Source organism: Phyllostomus hastatus, unplaced genomic scaffold (assembly GCF_019186645.2).
Source record: "Phyllostomus hastatus isolate PE091 unplaced genomic scaffold, TTU_PhHast_1.1 phas_scaffold_385, whole genome shotgun sequence".
NCBI classification, from domain to species: Eukaryota; Metazoa; Chordata; class Mammalia; order Chiroptera; family Phyllostomidae; genus Phyllostomus; species Phyllostomus hastatus.
This window is the reverse complement of record NW_025334026.1, coordinates 3,705,446-3,724,375: the sequence shown is the minus strand read 5'-3', so window position 1 is coordinate 3,724,375 and position 18,930 is coordinate 3,705,446. Positions and strand designations below refer to the sequence as shown.

The following is an 18,930-nucleotide window of genomic DNA, read 5'->3' as shown; positions in this document are numbered from 1 at the left end:
CTGGTGCCTTTCAAGCTGCTACCCAGGTGCTGGAGTCTGCATAGGTGAGTCCACGTGTGGGTTCCTTAAGAGGAACTGCTTGGGACTTTAGAAGTTCCTTCCACCAATTCAATCCTCTCTGGTTTTTGCAGCCAGACATTGTGGGGATTTATCTTCTTTGTACTGGTATCCTGGGCTCAGGAACTTTGTTGGGGCTGGGACTCCTCGTTCCCAAGATATCTCTTCTGAAATTTTTTCCCACCATATGAGGATATGGGACCAGCCTGTTCCTCATCTCTGCCCCTCCTACCAGTCTGGATGGATGTGGTTTCTTTAATTCCATAGTTGTCAGACTTCTATTAAGCTTGATTTCCTGTGATTCCAAGTGATTGTTCTGTATTTTAGTTATAATTTTGATGTGGTTTTGTGAGGTGTTGACTCATGGTTATCTGTGCTGTCATCTTGACTGGATGTCAATAAGGGTTTTTTTTTAATATATTTTATTGATTATGCTATTACAGTTGTCCCATTTTCCCCCCTTCACTCCCCTCCACCCTGTACACCCTCTCCCACCCATATCCCCCCCCCCTTTAGTCATGTCCGTGTGTCATACTTATAATTTCTTTAGCTTCTACATTTCCCATACTATTCTTACCCTCCCCCTATCTATTTTCAACCTACAATCTATGCTACTTATTCTCTGTACCTTTTCCCCTTCTCTCCTCCTCCCACTCCCCTGTTGCTAACCTTCCATGTGACCTCCATTTCTATGGTTCTGTTCCTGTTCTAGTTGTTTGCTTAGTTTCCTTTGGTTTTGCTTTAGGTGTGGTTGTTAATAATTGTGAGTTTGCTGTTCTTTTACTATACATGTTTTTTCTTTATCTTCTTTTCTTAGATAAGTCCCTTTAACATTTCATAAAATAAGGGCTTGGTGATGATGAACTCCTTTAACTTGACCTTATCTGAGAAAGCACTTTATCTGCCCTTCCATTCTAAATGAGAGCTTTGCTGGATAGAGCAATCTGGGATGTAGGTCCTTGTCTTTCATGACTTGGAATATTTCTTTCCAGCCCCTTCTTGCCTGTAAGGTCTCTTTTGAGAAATCAGCTGACAGTCTGATGGGAACTCCTTTGTAGGTTACTGTCCCCTTATCTCTTGCTGCTTCTAGGATTCTCTCCTTCATTTTTACCTTGGCTAATGGAATTATGATGTGCCTTGGTGTGTTTCTGCTTGGGTCCAACTTCTTTGGGGCTCTCTGAGCTTCCTGGATTTCTTGGAAGTCTATTTCCTTTGCCAGAATGGGGAAGTTCTCCATTATTATTTGTTCAAATACGTGCTCAATCTGTTGCTTTTCCTCTTCCCCTTCTGGTACCCCTATAATTCGGATGTTGGAACGTTTAAAAATGTCCTGGAGGTTCCTAGGCTTCTCCTCGTTTTTTTGAATTCTTATTTCTTCATTCTTTCCTGCTTGGTTGTTTTTTTCTTCCTTCTGGTCCACTGTATTGTTTTGAGTCCCAGTTTCCTTCCCTTCACTATTGGTTCTCCGTGCATCTTCCTTCATCTCTTTTATGGTAACCTGCATTTTTTTCACGTAATTTATACCCAAAATCAGCCAATTCTGTGAGCTTCCTGATCAGTGTTTTGAACTGTGCATCTGATAGATTAGCTATTTCTTGGTCGCTTAAAAGGATGAGTCCTGGGGGACTGATTTCTTCTTCTGCTGGAGACATCTCTCTCTCTCTCTCTCTCTCTCTCCCCGTTCCTGGTCTGGTCGCTCCTGTTATGGTGAGGGGCGGAGCCTTAGGTGTTTACCTGGGCTGGGAACTCCAGTCCCTCGATTGTGACGTTGTATGTGGGGGTGGGGGCGGGAGGGAACAATGGCAGTAGTTCCATTCTCCTGGGATCTCAGTCCCTTCTCTGGGATTCTGGGTTGTGCGCTCCGCCCTGGTCCACAATGCCACATCACTGGGTCTGCCAGCCACCACTTGCGTACTCAGGGTCCACCACTGCGCTGCAATCTTGTGTCCCACCCAGAAGGCTTACACACTCCTGGTTGCCTTATGCGCCCAGTTCTCCCCGATCTCCACAAGGCGCAACCCGCGCGTGCTCCTCCTCTCCGCCCCTCCTACCGGTCTGGATGAATGGGTCTACTTCAATTTCTTGGCTGTCTGACTTCCATTCAGATAAATTCTCTTGTCAGTTCTGGATGTTATTCTGGCTCTAAATTGTTGTTGTTCTAATCTTGGTTGTGCGTGGAGGTATGGTGCATCCACCTATGCCTCCATCTTGCTGGAAGCCCCAGGGTTTTTTCTTTTTTTTTTTTAATGCACGTTGAGATGACAGCTGTCACAATACAGTTGGGGTACATACAGGAGGCAACTAATAGATGTTTCTCTCCCTTTCTTTATCCCTCCCTTCCCCTCTCTCTATAAATAAATATAAGTAAAATCCTTTTTGAGAAGAGTATGGAATCATTGAATCCTCACAGTATCTCAGTGGTATTCTTACTTCCATTTCTGTTCAAATTAATTGTGTGTCCAGAGTCCCCTAACTAATATGTGGCAAAGCCAGGACTTGAACCCAAGTTACCTAAGGATAGCTGTCTCCCTTCTTCAAACTTTCATGGGCGTTCTTCCTTCCCATCTAGATGGTCCTTCAGGAGCATATCACATCCCTGAAAAACAGATCCATTTTTCCAGCTCACCAGCACCAGCACTGGCACCTTTTGCAGGGTGCCAGGAGTGACTTTAGTGACCTGTTTTGTCAGTGGACCAACTCAGGTCTTCTCTGTAGCTTTGTTATAAACAGGCTGTTATTTTACTGGATTCTTATCTAGCACATGGGTTGAATTCTAAAGTCACAAGGGGGTAATGTAATATTGCCACTTTACACCTGAAAAATCTTAAATTACCCCATGGGTTAGTTTGCCTGTTTTATGTTTACATTTCTGCTTGCTTTTAATATTTTCTTTGTTTTTTAGTGTTCTGCTATTTTAGAATGATATATCTAAATGAAGATTTTTCTTTTTATTGAGACTTGTGCTTATTTAAACTGAGGATTCTTTTTCTAAAGATTTTATTTTAGAGACATAGGAAGGTAGGGAGAAAGAGAGGGAAAGAAACATCTATTTGTGAGAGAAACGGCAATTGGTTGCCTTTCACATGTGCCTCAGCTGGGGACAAGGTCTGCAACCCACACGTGTCCCTGAATGGGAATTGAACTGGCAACCTATGGCTTTGTGGCACGACACTCAACCTGCTGAGTCATGCTGGCCAGGGCAGGAGGATTCTTTTTTTTTTTTTAAATCAACTATTTAGAATTCATTTTTTTAACTATGACTTTTTTTTTTTTGTAGCCCTACCTTCTGGAACTTCAGTTAGCTGCATATCGAACCTGGTTTTTCCATCTTCCATCAGTCTCTCTGATATTCTCCATCTCTTTGCTGCCTTCCAGCACATTTCTTCAGATCTTTCTTTCAGTTCAATAATTTGCTTTTTTTTATTATTTTTAACTAATTATTATTTTTTTTATTTTAATAATTGTTCAAGTACAGTTTTCTCCCTTTTACTCCCAATCCAGCCCACCCACCCAACCCTCCCCACTTCCCTCCCATTACCACCCTCCCCCTAGTTTATGTCCATGTGTCCTTTAAATTTCTTTCCTGTAAACCCTTCCCATTCTCCCCTGAAATTCCCTCTTCTCTCCCCTGTGGTCATTGTCAGCCTGTCCTCTATTTCAGTGTCTTTGGTTATATTTTGCTTGTTTCTTTGTTTTGTTGTTTAGGTTCCTGTTAAAGGTGAGATCATATGGTATTTGTCTTTCATTGCCTGGCTTGTTTCACTTAGCATAATGCTTTCCAGCTCCATCCAAGCTGTTGCAAAGGGTAGGAGCCCCTTCTTTCTTTCTGTTGCATAGAATTCCGTTGTGTAAATGTACCATAGTTTTTTGATCCATTCATTTACTGATGGGCATCTAGGTTGCTTCCAGCACCTAGCTATTGTAAATTGTGCTGCTATGAACATTGGGGTGCATAGGTTCTTTTGGATTGGTGTTTTAGTGTTCTTAGGATATAGTCCCAGCAGTGGAATTGCTGGGCCAAAAGGCAGATCCATTTTTAGTTTTCTGAGGAAGTCCTGTTGCGCGTGGGTCACCGGCCAGTAGTGACCATGGAACGCTGTGGATGGCTCGACGAAAACACACGAGAGAAAACACATGCACAGAGACAAACTAGTTTCTGTGGGGAAGTAGGGACGAAATGGCCACCCCCCCAGTGGGGAGCGCACCGATTTACAGTCCATACCTGCTTTTATTAGGCTCATTTTGCATAATAATTCAAGTAAAGTACAGTACTCATTAGGGGAAGTAAGGAACCATAGAAAACAAAGAACTCTGCCAGTCTATTGAGTTGGGGGTCAAAGAGCTGTAAGACTGAGGAACAAAATAACTTCCTCCTAAGACCCTTCTCATTCAACTGAGAGCATTCTAAACAAAGAAGATTTCACAGTAATTTACATGTTCTTTCTTAGGCCTGATCACCCCAGGGAATCCGCACTTCTCAGTACGGAGCTGCACCACCCTGTCGTTGTTTCAGGCTTAGGTGGAGCAAGGAAACTAAGGCAACTGGGAGACAAGGAGGTTTTTTTTCCCAGACGCTGAGAACTCAGGCTATGTTAAAGCCGAGGAGCGAGGGTCCATCACCCCCTTTTGCTGCAGCCCCCCAAGTCCTTCTTTTGGGGGGGCCTCCCAAAGTGATCGTGCCTGTCTTAGGTCGTTCCCCCCATGGGGAATCTTACCCGTCTTTGGCTAACCGACCAAGCTTTTTGGGGTTCAGTCATGAATAAAGCAGCAGAAGCAGCATTCCTGCCAGGGAGATAAGCTTTTGTCTCCTTGCTGGCTTACGGTTCCAAGGGCGTTCCCTTAGCCTTAGCCTAGGCAGGGGTTTCAGCTTCTGATATCAGTTAGGGTGGTTCCCAACAAAGTCCCATACTGCTTTCCATAATGGTTGTACCAGTCTGCAGTCCCACCAACAGTGCACTAGGGACCCCTTTTCTCCACAACCTCTCCAACACTTGTTGTTTGTTGCTTTGTTTATGATGGCCATTCTGACTGGTGTGAAGTGGTATCTCATTGTGGTTTTAATTTGCATCTCTCTGATAGCTAGCAGTATTGAACATCGTTTCGTGTGTCTTTGGATTTTCTGTATGTCCTCCTTGGACAAGTGTCTGTTCAAATCCTTTGTCCATTTTTTAATTGGATTCCTTGTCTTCTTAGAGTGGAGTCGTGTAAGTTCTTTATATATTTTGGAGATTTAACCCTTGTCTGAGGTATCATTGGCAAATATGTTTTCCCATACAGTTGTTTCTCTTTTAATTTTGATACTGTTTTCTTTAGCTGTGCAGAAGCTTTTTATTTTGATGAGGTCCCATTTGTTTATTATTTCCTTTATGTCCCTTGCTCTAGGGGACATGTCAGTAAAAAAGTTTCTTCGTGAAATAGCTGAGATTTTCCTACCTACGTTCTCCTCTAGGACTTTAATGGTGTCACGTTTTATATTTAAATCTTTTATCCACCTTGAATTTATTTTTGTATAAGGTGTAAGTTGGTGCTTGAGTTTCATTTTTTTGCACGTAGCTGTCCAGTTCTCCCAACACCATTTGTTGAAGAGGCTATTTTTACTCCATTTTATGTTGCTGCCTCCTTTGTCAAATATTGACTGTAGAGACTTGGGTTTATTTCTGGGCTCTCTGTTCTGTTCCATTGGTCCATGTGCCTGTTTCTATGCCAGTACCAGGCTGCTTTGATTACAGTGGCCTTGTAGTATAGTTTAGTGTCAGGTATTGTGATTCCTCCTACTTTACTCTTCTTTCTCAAAATTGCAGCAGCTATTCGGGGTCATTTATGATTCCATATAAATTTTTGAAGTGTTTGTTCTATGTCTGAAATAAGCCATTGCTACTTTAATAGGAATTGCATTGAATGTGTAAATTGCTTTGGGTAGTATGGACATTTTGATGATATTAATTCTTCCAATCCATGAACACGGTATATGTTTCCATTTGTTTGTGTCTTCCTTGATTTCTTTCCTGAGTGTTATGTAGTTTTCTAAATACAGGTCTTTTACCTCTTTGGTTAGGTTTATTCCTAAATATTTTATTTTTCTTTTTGCTATTTCAAATGGGATTTTTTTCTTGATTTCTGCTTCTGCTGTTTCCTTGTTGGTGTACAGAAATGCCTTTGATTTCTGGATATTGACTTTGTATCCCACTGTTTTGCCAAATTCATTTATTAGGTCAAGCAGTTTTTTGGTGGAGTCTGTAGGATTTTCTGTGTACACTATCATGTCATCTGCAAACAGTGACAGTTTTGTTTCCTCCTTTCCGATTTGGATGCCTTTTATTTATTTTTCTTGTCTGATTGCTGTGGCTAAAACTTCCAGTACTATATTGAATAGAAGTGGTGAAAGTGGACAGCCTTGTCTTGTTCCTGATCTTAGTGGAAAAGATTTTAATTTTTGCCCATTGAGTATGTATGTTGGCTGTAGGTCTGTCATATATGGCCTTTATTATGTTGAGGAATGTTCCCTCTATTCCCACTTTGCTGAGTGTTTTTATCATAAATGGGTGCTGTACCTTATCAAATGTTTTTCTGCATCTATTGATCATGTGGTTTTTGTCATTGCTTTTGTTTATGTGATGTATTACATTTACTGATTTGTGAATATTGAACCATCCTTGCATCCCTGGAATGAATCCCACTTGGTCATGGTGTATGATCTTTTATTTTATTTATTTTTTAGAGAGAGAAGGGAGGGAGAAAGAGAGAGAGGGAAACATCAATGTGCGGTTGCTGGGGGCCGTGGCCTGCAACCCAGGCATGTGCCCTGACTGGGAATTGAACCTGCGACACTTTGGTTTGCAGCCCACGCTTAGTCCACTGAGCTACGCCAGCCAGGGCTCATATGATCTTTTTAATGTATTGTTGGATGTGGTTTGCCAGTATTTTGTTAAGGATTTTAGCGTCAATGTTCATCAGTGATATTGGCCTGAAGTTTTCTTTCTTTGTTGTGTTTTTATCTGGTTTAAGAATTAGGATGATGTTGGCCTCATAAAAAGAGTTTGAGAGTCTCCCATCTTTTTGGATTTTTTGGAATGGTCTGTGAAGAATAGGGGTTAGCTCTTCCTTAAATGCTTTGTAGAATTCTGTGAAACCATCTCGTCCAGGCCTTTTGTGTGTTGGGAGTTTTTTTATTACTGCTTCAATTTCTTTTGCTGTTACTGGTTTGTTCAGGCTTTCTGCTTCTTTTTCATTGAGTTTTGGAAGATTATATTTTTCATGAAATTTGCCCATTTCACCTAGGTTTTCAAATTTCTTGGCATACAGTTCTTTGTAGTAATTTCTTACAATCCTTTGTATTTCTGTGGTATCTGTTGTAATCTCTCCTCTTTCATTTCTGTTTGTGTTTATTTGGGTCTTCTCTCTTTTTTTCTTGATGAGTCTGCTTAAAGGCTTGTCGATTTTGTTTATCTTTTCAAAGAACTAGCTCTTGGATTCATTGATCCTTAGAATTGTGCTTTTAGTCTCTATGTCATTTAATTCTGCTCTTATCTTGGTTATTTCCTTCCTTCTGCTTGCTCTGGGCTGTCTTTGTTGTTCCTCAAGTTCTTGTAGACGTAGGGTTAGGTTGTTTGTTTGAAATGTTTCTAACTTTTTTAGGTGAGCCTGTATTGCTATGAACTTTCCTCTCAGGACTGCCTTGGCTGTGTCCCATAAGTTTTGGGTTGTTGTGAGTTCATTTTCATTTGTTTCCAGAAACCTTTTGATTTCTTCCCTAATATCATTCTTGACCCATTCATTGTTTAATAGCATGCTATTTAATCTCTATGATTTTGAGTGTTTTGGGTTTTTTTCCTTGGGGTTGGTTTCTAGCTTCAGTCCCTTGTGATCCGAGAAAATGCTTGGTATGATTTCAATTTTCTTGAAATTGTTGAGTCTTGTTTTGTGTCCTATCATGTGGTCAGCCTTTAAAAAGGTTCCGTGTACATTTGAAAAGAATGTGTTTTTAGCTTCTTTGGGATGGAGGGCTCTGTATATATCAGTAAAGTCCATTTCATCTAGGGTATTGTTCAATGCCACAATATCTTTGTTGATATTTTGTTTGGAAGATCTGCCCATTTTTGATAGTGAGGTATTAAAATCCCCCACTATAATTGTGTTGCTGTCCATATCTTTCTTGAAGTCCTCTAAGATTTTCTTTATGTATTTGGGTGCTCCTATGTTGGGTGCATATATATTTACAATATGTATGTCTTCTTGGTGGATTCTTCCCTTGAGTATTATGAAGTGACTTTCTGAGTCTCTCTTTATGGACCTTTTTTGGAAGTCTGTTTTGTCTGATATGAGTATTGCTACCCTGGCTTTTTTTTCCTGTCCATTTGCTTGGAAGATTTGTTTCCAGTCCTTCACTTTCAGCCTGTGCAGGTCTTTTAACCTGAGGTGGGTCTCTTGTAGGCAGCATATGTGTGGGTCATTTTTTCTTATCCATTCAGCTATTCTATTTCTTTTGATTGGAGCATTTAATCCATTTACATTTAAGGTTATTATTGATAGGTACTTATTCATTGTCCTTTATGTACCTGTGTTCCTCTCTCTCTCTCTCTCTCTCTCTTTTCCTTCCTTTCCTTAAAGCAGCCCCTTTAGCATCTCTTGCAGAGCTGGTTTGGTGGAGGTGTATTCTTTCAGACTTCTTTTGTCTGGGAAGCTTCTTATTTGGCCTTATGTCTTGATTGAGAGCCTTGCTGGGTAAAGTAGCCTTGGTTACAGACCTCTGGTTCTCATTACTTGGAATATGTCTTGCCATTCTCTTCTGGCTCGGAGTGTTTCTTTTGAGAAGTCAGCTGTTAGCCTTATTGGGGCTCCCTTGTATGTTACTTCCTGTTTTTTCCCTTGCTGCCTTTAAGATTCTCTCTTTGTCTTGAAATTTTGCCATTTTAATTATGATGTGTCTTGAGGTGGGCCTCTTTGGGTTCCTCTTGATTGGGACTCTCTGTGTTTCCTGGATTTGTGTGACTTTTTCCTCTCATCAAATTAGGGAAGTTCTCCATCATTACTTTTTCAAATAGGTTTTCTATCCCTTGCTCTTCTTCTCCTCCTTCTGGTATCCCTATTATATGGATATTATTACGTTTCATATTGTCTTGCATTTCTCTTAATCCCTCTTCATTCTTTCTAAGCTTCTTTTCCTTTTCTTGCTCTTTCTGGGTGTTTTCTTCTACTTTTTCCTCTAGCTCGCTGATCCCATCTTCTGCTTCATTGATCCTGCTTTTCATTCCTTCTACTGTGTTCTTCAGTTCAGAAATTGTATTCTTCATTTCCTCTTGGCCCTTGTTGAGAGTTTCTAGTTCCTTTTTCATGTTGATGTACTTTTCAGTGAGATCATTGTAGCTTCCCTGTAGTTTCTGGTAGCTCATTGTGAGCTCATTGAGCTTCCTGACAATCATTGCTTTGAACTCAATATCTGATAGTTGAGTTGCCTCTATTTCATTTAGCATTTTTCCTGAGGCTTCCTCCTTTCCTTTCATTTGGGGATTGTTTCTTTGTTTTCTCGTTGTTTGTGGGATTCTTCTTGTTAGCCTTTGTTTCTTAAATTGATCTGTTCTTGTTTCCTGTGATTATGGTGTGAACTTCTGTGGTAGAATACCTGTGAGATTCAGTGGTGCAGTCTCCGTGTATCTTGGTGTTCACAACTTCCCCCTACTCATCTGGTTTTTCAATGTCCGCTATAATTTTTGATGTCCGGTTTAAAAAATGTTTCGGTAAGCTAGGCCATTTGCTCTGTTCCTCCGCCAATCCACAAGTTCTCCTCCCCTGCACAGAAGCTGAGACTCATGCTCCTCCATCTTAAGAGTCCTCTTAACTAATTATTTAATTAATGCATTCATTTAATCAAAATTTTGTCAAAGTCATGAAAAACAAACAAACAAAGACTGATAAATTATCACAGTGTGAAAAGATTAAATGGTCATCTAAAGGTCACTGGGTGTCCTGAATGGGATCCTTTAACAGGAACCTGGCTGCAGGTGCGTGGTCCTCTCCAATAATTTGCTCTTGAGTTGCAGCTCATCTGTTTAACCTATTGCCCACATTTTTGCTTTAGGTAACTTCTTTTTCATTTCAGGATGTTCCCTTTCGTTCTTTTCAAATCAGTCTGTCTGTTTAAATTATCTTTTAAAAAATGTTTTCTGGACTTTTGTTTCTCTATTTAAACAGTTGTTATAGTCTATTTCAGATTGTTGTTTTACTATTTCAGTTCTTGGGGGCACAAATTGCCCTCTCAGTTGTGTCTCCTGACTCTTACTCCCTGTGTCTGGTTTTTTTTTTTTATTATGAGCTAGGTTGTTTGTTGTTTTTTTTTCTTGTGTGGCTTGCCAAGGTCCATTTATTTATCTTGGTTTCACAGCTTTAGGAATCCTATACCACATAGGATATTGGGCCCAGGCACAATGCACACCTGTTTTGATTTCTCATGCAAGGATTTTTTTTCTCCCTTTATAGAACCCCAGGCAGGGTTAAGCTTTCTTGCTGATCAGTGGGCAGAGTTTTTCTCTCCATCTTTTCATAAGGACTGTTCTTCAAGGGTCCTGACTTTATTATTCACAGTCACCACTCTTTCTCACATGGGCCTGAAGACCCATGACCCTAGACATTAAAGCCAGTTTCAGGCCCATACCTTTTCCCGTCTCCCCACCCTGCAGCTCAGCTTACAGTAGTCTTTCTGTTTTCTTTCTGGATTCACTTTTTTTGTTAGCCTAACAAGGGTTTAAACCTTATTTGATTGTCAGTTATATTGAATCCAGCATTTCAAGTATTTAGAATTGATATCTTCATTATTAGCTTAGTCTACCATGTTGCTGGAACCAGAATTCTGTGTATATAATCATCCCTCGGCACCCATTGGGTACTGGTTTCAGGACCCTCTGCAGATGCCAAAATCTGCTGCCTTACATATATTTGCATATAACCTATGCACACTCTCCTATATACTTTCAATCATTTCTGCATTATTTATGATGCCTAATTCAGTGTAAATGCTATGTAATTATCTTATACTGTATTATTTAAAAAATAATGACAAAGAAGTCTACATGTTCGGTATAGATGCAACCATCATAGGTCTAACCATGTAGTACATGTCAGGGCCAACATTTCAGGTTTTTTCCCCCCAAATATTTGTGATGCCCAGTTAATTGAATCCTTGGATATGGAGCCCATCGATATGAAGGGCTGACTGCGTGACACTGTGTAGTATTTCTTATGCACATTGACATGAGACCATTGAGCTCAAAGAAGTAAGATACACATGATTATATAGAAGTCTTGGCATTCAAATCATTCTGCCTTATCCTGATGGTGGGGGAATGGGTGTAGGATTTTGTCATTCTTGTTCTTATTTCCTACCCATTCTATTTAAATGTTAAGCTCCTCTAACTTTAAAGTATTAATGGGTTGATTTTCATGAAAGTTAAAGGAATAATAAATGGGAAGACACAGGAATTGGCTCAGTAAATAATAAGCAGATATGAATATCCATAGGGTTTGACCTGAATCACATCCATAGGGTCTTTTGAAAAGTCAGTAAAAAGATCTTGAGCCAACAACTTCCTGTCATCTTTCCGAGTTAGCATTTCCTATTGTGGCTCTACAAGGGGGCCATCACATCACAGAGCCTTGGAAATAGGTTTTCTAACTAGAATAGTAGTACTAGAATTGTTGAATGCTTAGAGATCTTTTCTCCCCATGTTTCTCCCTCCCTCATCCCCCAAAATCTACAGTCAGTCAAGGGCATTGTTACTCCTCCTGTATCCTGACTTCATGGTAGCGCTGATGGCCAGCTGTGCATTTGTTGAATGGAGAACATGAACTTGGCACTGGCTTATCTTAATGCAGTGGGCGTTTTCATCTGTTATGAACTTCATCAATGAAGTTGGTTGTCTGGTGCCTGTCCTGAATGTAAGCACCACTTAAGTGATTTAGAGAATACAGAGACTCAGTTCTACACTGTGGTTATCTGTGTTGCTGGCAGGACTTGAAGCCTGGTTGGGAGTTTTACAAGGTGCAAGTGCTTGTTCTCCCTTTCTCTGTGACTGTAAGAAGTCCCAGTCAGTCTTGATTGGGTTAGCATCATTTGTGGATTCTTGAAAGCTTTGGCTCTCTCAGCACTGATCCTAGTTCCATTTTTTCCTTGCCTTTTTTTTATCTATAGCATTAGTCTTACGTTTATCTACTATTATTAAAATGTCCTCCCACTTTACTTTCAGTGTACCGGTGTCACATATTGTCATTCAGCAATGTGTTTTCAGAACTAGTTTATAATTTTTTTCTAAGAATTTTACCAAACCCTTGATTTTTATTTCTCTAACAACTGAAATTAACCTTTGAACTTTTTATGTGTTTATTAAAAAAATAAAACATCTTTAGCTTATTTTTCACACTCTAGCTCATTTGGTCAGTGTTTGAAATTTATGTGACTGGGTAATGTCAGATTCCATTTTTCAGGTGGAAGATGAGCTCAGTTCTCCAGTAGTAGTGTTCAGATTTCTGCAGGAACTACCAGGCTCAGGTAGGAGATTCTAAAAAGAGGGTGTGTGTTCGTGTGTGCGTGTGTGTGTGTGCGTGTGTAAGGGCTTTGAATTTTAAACTATTTCAAGTGAAATACATAGTCCAAAATATTTTGATTGCTAAAATCTTAAGTCATCATTTCAGAAAAATTTAATAATTTTCATAATAAGAACTCAACCCCAGACCTAAAGGCCTTATCACTTTCCTGAAAATTTCCTATGTTAAACTAGTGGTTTCCAAATTCTGGTGCCTGCACTGGTACTGCCCCTTAGTAGATAATTTGATTTAGTAGGTTGGATCCGGGAATCTCTACTTTTTAAGACTGTCCTAAGTACCACCAGCCTAGCCCAGCACACTGTTATATTTTTCACCTGGGTGGCCACAGTCCCCTCTGAACTGATCTGTCAATTTCCGTACATCCTACACATTGTATTCCGGACTGACTGTTCTCTACATGACAGTCAGAATGAGCACTATAAGTGGAAGTCACATTGTGTCATTTTCCGGGGCCTCACTATTGTAGTTGAATAAGGTCCTGGCTCTATACCAGGCCTTGTAAGGCCTGCAGCTCTAGCCTTTGCCTTCCTCTCTGGCTTCCTCTTAGGCCACTTTCCTCTTGCTCACTGGAGTAAGACCTTTGCAATTGCTGTTTCCTCTGCCTCTGATGCATTTCCCCTTGCTCTTCTTCTGGCTGGCTTCTTCTCACCATTCAGGTCTCCATGATGTCCACTTCCGCAGAGAGGCCTTTCCCATCTGTCCTGTCTAAGGTGACTCCCAGTCTGTCAGAGCCCCCCTTCTTTCATGGCACTCACAACAGTGTCAGTGATTTCATTGCTTTTTATATGGTCTGTTTCCTCAAGCACAATAAAGTGTAAACTCCAAGGTGACAAAAACCTTACCAGCCTCATATCCCTCAGGCCTGACACAGCTCCTGGCACAAGTAGGCACCCAGACTGTTTGATGAGCACAAGGTAATTCTGCTGTGACTTACTTGGCACAGTGCTTAGTCAATAACCTATAATGTTACAGTTTGATTTCCTTTAGAAATTCCTTGAAAAAAAACATTTTAAATGAAATTAAGAATTCTATTTGTGTGAATAAATTCAAGGATTATATTTTTCATGAAAAAGTAACATTTAGTTTAGTAAGACACATTCATTTTTAAATTATGTTGTAAAAAAACATAAAATTTGCCACCTTAACCATTATATGTAGAGTTTGGTGGCCTTAAATATACTCACATTGCTGTACAGCAGCTCTCGCGAACTCTTTCATCCTGCAAAACTGACACTCCGCACCCATCAAACAACTGCTCCCCATTTCTTCCTCTTCCCAGGCCCTGGCAGCCACATTCTACTTTCTGTTTCTATTAATTTGACTTTTCTAGGTATTTCATAAGAGCAGAAGCACGCAGTACTTGTTCTTTTGTGACTGGCTTATTTCACTTAGAATAATGTCCTCAAGGTTCATCCATTTTGAGCATGTGACAGAATTTTTAGGCTAAATAATAGTCTATTTTATGTTTATACCACATTTTGTATATTCATTCATGTAAGGTATACATTTGATTTCTGTAATATTTGAGACTTTTGGGGGACAGTTAATGTTAGGAGCTAAATAAAATGGAGTTGGAGGGGCATGTGTTTTAGGTCCCTGTGTTTCTGGGAGGTAAATTCCCTTTTTCTGTTTCGCTGTCAGATCCAGTGCTTAACGCTATCCCAGCGCCCAACATGGCACCTTCAACAGTTAGCCGGGAGCGGCACTCCTGTGATGCATTGAATCGCTGGGTGAGAATGGCAGTCCTGTGCTTTCTCCTGTGTCCCAGGTGGTTGGGATAACACATGGTCATGTCTAGGAAATTGGACCCATAGGAGGGAGCCCTCTGTGAAGGCGCTGGGCTCCATTCTGGGATTTCCTGATCAGATCACTGCCTCACATACTGTGTGACTTCTGGCACATCTTCCCAGCAGAGTTTCCTCAGTTTCCTCACGTGACCATTTCTTTTCTGTCAAACAGCATGCACCATGTGGGCTGCAGTGCAGCCACTTTGGGGTTCTGGTGAGGGTCTATAGTGATAGCAGAAGCACGTAAGCCAGAGGCTGCTCGACACCCCTGGCAGCCGGGCAATATGAATCAAAGGCATTGTGCTTTGGCTGCCTTTTGACACTGAAATTGTACCTCCAGGAGTTTTAGTCTAAAGAATGTCGTAAACGATGTACGGATGCTTAGCAAAGCAGTATTAATTATGGCAAAATATTGGACATGCCCAACCTAGGGTGTTTGGTGAATAAGTTACAGTCCATCCACACGATGACGTTCAGAAGAGCCAGGTTAAGCCATGTAGCTGGGTGTTATGAAAGACAGCAAATGGTCATAAGTTATTTGAAAAACATGCACATCAGTAGGCAGGATATAGGATATCCTGTTTTATGATGACAACAGAGCACACACACATACCATTCACACAGAAAGACAGGGTGGGTATATACCACATAGCAACAGTGGGTGTTCCTCAGCAGTGTATTGTGGATAATCTTTTATTCTTTTGGTTAATCTTTATTTCCTAGATTTTTCTATAGTGAACTTAGATTTTTTTTAAGTAGGAATAGGTGCAAAGCCCTGACCAGTATGGCTCAGTTGGTTGGGTGTTATTACACAAAGCAAAAGGTCACCAGTTTGATTCCTGGTCAGGGCACACGCCAGGGTTGCAGGTTCAGCACTGTTCAATGTTTCTCTCCCTCATTGATGTTTCTCTCCCTCTTGCCCTGTAATTTATTTACTTATTTCTAGAGAGAGGGGAAGAGAGAGAGAAAGAGAGGACGAGAAACATCAATGTGTGGTCTGCTCTCATGCACCCCCTACTGGGGACCTGGCCTGCATCCCAGGCATGTGCCCTGACTGGGAATTGAACTGGCAACCCTTTGGTTCACAGACCGGCACTCAGTCCAGTGCAGGACAGTAAATAAAATGTTGAAAAAAAAAAGATATAAAATATACTATTTTTAAAAGGAATTGCCATAGTATTCAGAGAAAATCAAAAGATTAAAGGAAGTTAGCCTCCCAGGAGCCTCTTGGGTCTTGGCTGAATAGACTAGGATCGGTCTGAAGACACTTGATTCTCTCCTTGCAAAAGTGTGTTCATTCTACACTTTTCTCTGCAGCTGGGAGAACAGCTGAAACAGCTGGTGCCTGCAAGTGGCCTCACCATCATGGATCTGGAAGTGGAAGGCGTGTGCTTGAGGTTCAGCCCTTTAATGACAGCAGCAGGTAACTGGTCTCCACAGATTGGCCCCACTTTTGTTCTAGGAAGCAACAGTGACATGTCTATGAATTCCAGGCCATGGGGTTGATTAGCTTTCCCCTGTGACATTCTGTTCTCTTTCAAGAGGCTTCTTCTTTTGGGTTAAATTTAGGTCGATTAATCTTCCAGTGTAATTTCACAGAAACAGAGACTTCTGAAGTCACTTGAACATATACTCAATATATAAAAAGCCTATGTTTTGATGTCTTGTGACCCTTTTCTGTTCAGTGGTTCTCAGTTCAGGCTGGGCCCACCCTAAAGAGATTCTGATTTACTTGGTCTGGAATGGAGCCTCGGCATCTTATTTTTAAAAGTTCCCTTGGTGATTTGAATAGGCCAGCAAGGGTTGAGAACCATTGTTTTAGTCGTTTAAGAAAGCAGTGTAGCTGAAAGTACATGGACTTGGATGACATAAAGTCCTGGGTATTTGTCGCCCCCTCGACCACTTCATACCTGTGGGGACCTTGAGCAAGTTTCTTACCTCCAGACCTGTACCCCGCTACCACATGGTAAGGGTACAAAGATTAAAATGAGATCATGTACTCAATATGTAAAAAGCCTGAAATAGTGCTTAGCATGTTATAGCAAGCACTTAAAAATAAGCTTAAAGCCCTGGCTGGTGTGGCTCAGTTGGTTGGAGCATCATCCTATAACCAAAGGGTTGTGGGTTTGATCCCCAATTTGGGTGCAGATGATGCCAGATCCCAGCACATATGATCCCCGATCCAGGCACATGTGGGAGGTAACCAATCAATCTTCTCGCACATCGATGTTTCTCTCTCTCCCTTCCTTGCTCTCTAAAAGCAATGAAAAAAAAAATGTCTTCAGGTAAGGATTTTTTTTAAAAAGCTGAAAAAAGTATATTAAAATTTTTGTGCTTTTTGTTTTTGAAATGATTTAAACATTTCAGACAATGTTTGGTGGTTTTTATGAGATATTTCCAACATTTCGGGAAAGAGAATTTCTCAGAGACATCAAAGGAGGGAAGTGTAGGCATTTGTCTGCAAAGAAAAGCTGTCATGAAGGTGGCTGGTGGCCTCAGGGTTCTCTAGGAGTCTCTGCTTTGCTCTGTGGGGTCCCTACCCCGAGCCCCAGAGGCTTGGTCTGTAAAACTGGACAAGTGAGTTGAGGACGCCAAGGCAGCAAGAACTGAGGCTTCGTGAGAGCCCGTGCAGCGTTCCCGTCGAGGGAGGTGAGGGAGCGGTGGTGGTGACACGACTCTGGGCTCCCTGAAGCCTCCCATGCTCTAGTCTTCAGGCGTGACTTAGTTCTGTCCTCTTCATCACCCTGCCTTTCCTGCCTCCCCGCCACAAACACGCCCAAGTCCTTTTCTTTCCAGATGTCAACGTGCAGAACTGTGCGGTTGCCTCTTTGTTCTTAACCTGTGATAGGATGTTTATAACATGACTTAAGCAGAATCTTTCTGTGGGAAGAATCCAATTTCCACATTATAGTTGCATTGTGTATTAAATTGGAGGGGCTAATTCTGTCTTTATGAGAAAAAAACTGCACCTGGAGGAGCTGGAGATATATATATATATATTTTTTTTTTTTTTTAATTAAATCCACTGGGGTGACATTGGTCCATACGGTCATACAGATTTCAGGTGCACATTTCTATGATACATGATATGTATATTGCATTGTGTGTCCACCACCCAAAGTCAAATCATCTTCTGTCACCATGTATTTGGCTCCCTTTTTAGTGGGTTTTTTTTTTTTAAGCACCTCATCTGCAGCTAACTGGATGTTCCTAGAGCTGTAGGCCTTTCTGGTAGAGGAAATGGGAGCCCTGCCCTCTCATTTTTAGCCATTCCTTAACCATTTCTCTAATGTGCTGTGCATGTTTTTAGTTTTAGGAACTCGGGGAGAGGATATGGATCAGCTTGTAGCCTGCATACAAAGCCAGCTGCCTGTCCTAACCTGTACACTGCAGCTGCGAGAGGAGTTCAAGCAGGCGGTGGCGGGAACAGCAGGCCTCTTATACGTTGATGATCCTAACTGGCCTGGAATAGGGGTTGTCAGGTATGGTTTTTGGCTTGCTCCTGATGTTAATTTAATTTCTCTTTGCTGTATAAACACCATTGTGGGTTGTTTATGAACCAGTTTAACAATCTCAGATCAGTGCATGTAGTCACGGTATACATGTCTAGTGGAAATTCAACTCCATGTTCTGGGCGCTTACAAAAGCAGTGTAGCAGGCGATGGGGCCACCACTATACTCAGTAGCAGTTGCTGTATGTGCTTTCTGTGCCAACCCACAAGTTACTAGGACAAGATGTATTCAGGTGTACACCTGACAGGTGGTTCCTGTGCGTGGCGTGTAAGAATAAGAACCCAGTTCCCTAGCAGAGCAAATGCCTGTGTCCTCAGTAGTCAATGTTCTGTCCTTCCTCTGGCTGCTTTCCACCTCCTTTCAGGATGAGGGACAGCTCCTTTTTTATGATGAGACTTCCAGACCTGGCCCTCACTCTCTAAATTTCATGGACCTATAGGCTTGGCCTTTCCTTCAGATATTCTTGAAAGTTCGTGATCTTGAAACCAAGTGGCTCCTTTGCCCATTTGTCTCATTCCACATCCTTGCTAACCTCTCATAGCTTATACTCCCTATGCAATCCTGTGTCTGAAGAGACATTTGATACTTTAAACACTGTTGTTTGATGTTGTTTATAGGTACGAACATGCTAATGATGATAAGAACAGTTTGAAATTAGATCCAGAAGGGGAAAAAATTCATGCTGGACTCCTGAAAAAGTTAAATGAACTGGAATCTGACCTTACATTTAAAATTGGTAACTACAACTTTTATAAGTCAACTGTGAACTTTGCCAGGCCACGTCTAAGTTGCTTGAGAGAAAATGGGCTCTCTTTGAGGAAACGGTTTCGTTCTTCTTGGGAACTGAGATAGCTCCTTTCCCTTTTGCAGCCTCACTGGGCTTCCTGTCTTCTCATTAGAACCACCTTCCTCACTCCATAGGGAGGCTCCTTTGCCCGTGGTTGTGCTGTTATACAGAAAAGCAGTCTTGTGTCTCACT

At 41.2% G+C, this 18,930-nt stretch overlaps 1 protein-coding gene across 2 annotated transcripts in view; it reads left to right on the top strand.

Annotated features, from left to right (window-relative positions):
- The window catches only part of PDXDC1 (pyridoxal dependent decarboxylase domain containing 1), a 58,400-nt gene that overhangs the window by 34,711 nt on the left and 4,759 nt on the right, over positions 1 to 18,930 (top strand). For both annotated transcript variants that reach the window (XM_045819538.1, XM_045819537.1), the window contains 5 exons: positions 12,532 to 12,595; positions 14,293 to 14,381; positions 15,756 to 15,861; positions 17,749 to 17,920; positions 18,569 to 18,687. In XM_045819538.1, coding sequence (XP_045675494.1) covers positions 12,532 to 12,595; positions 14,293 to 14,381; positions 15,756 to 15,861; positions 17,749 to 17,920; positions 18,569 to 18,687 — 550 coding nt within the window. The remainder of the gene's footprint in view (positions 1 to 12,531; positions 12,596 to 14,292; positions 14,382 to 15,755; positions 15,862 to 17,748; positions 17,921 to 18,568; positions 18,688 to 18,930) is intronic.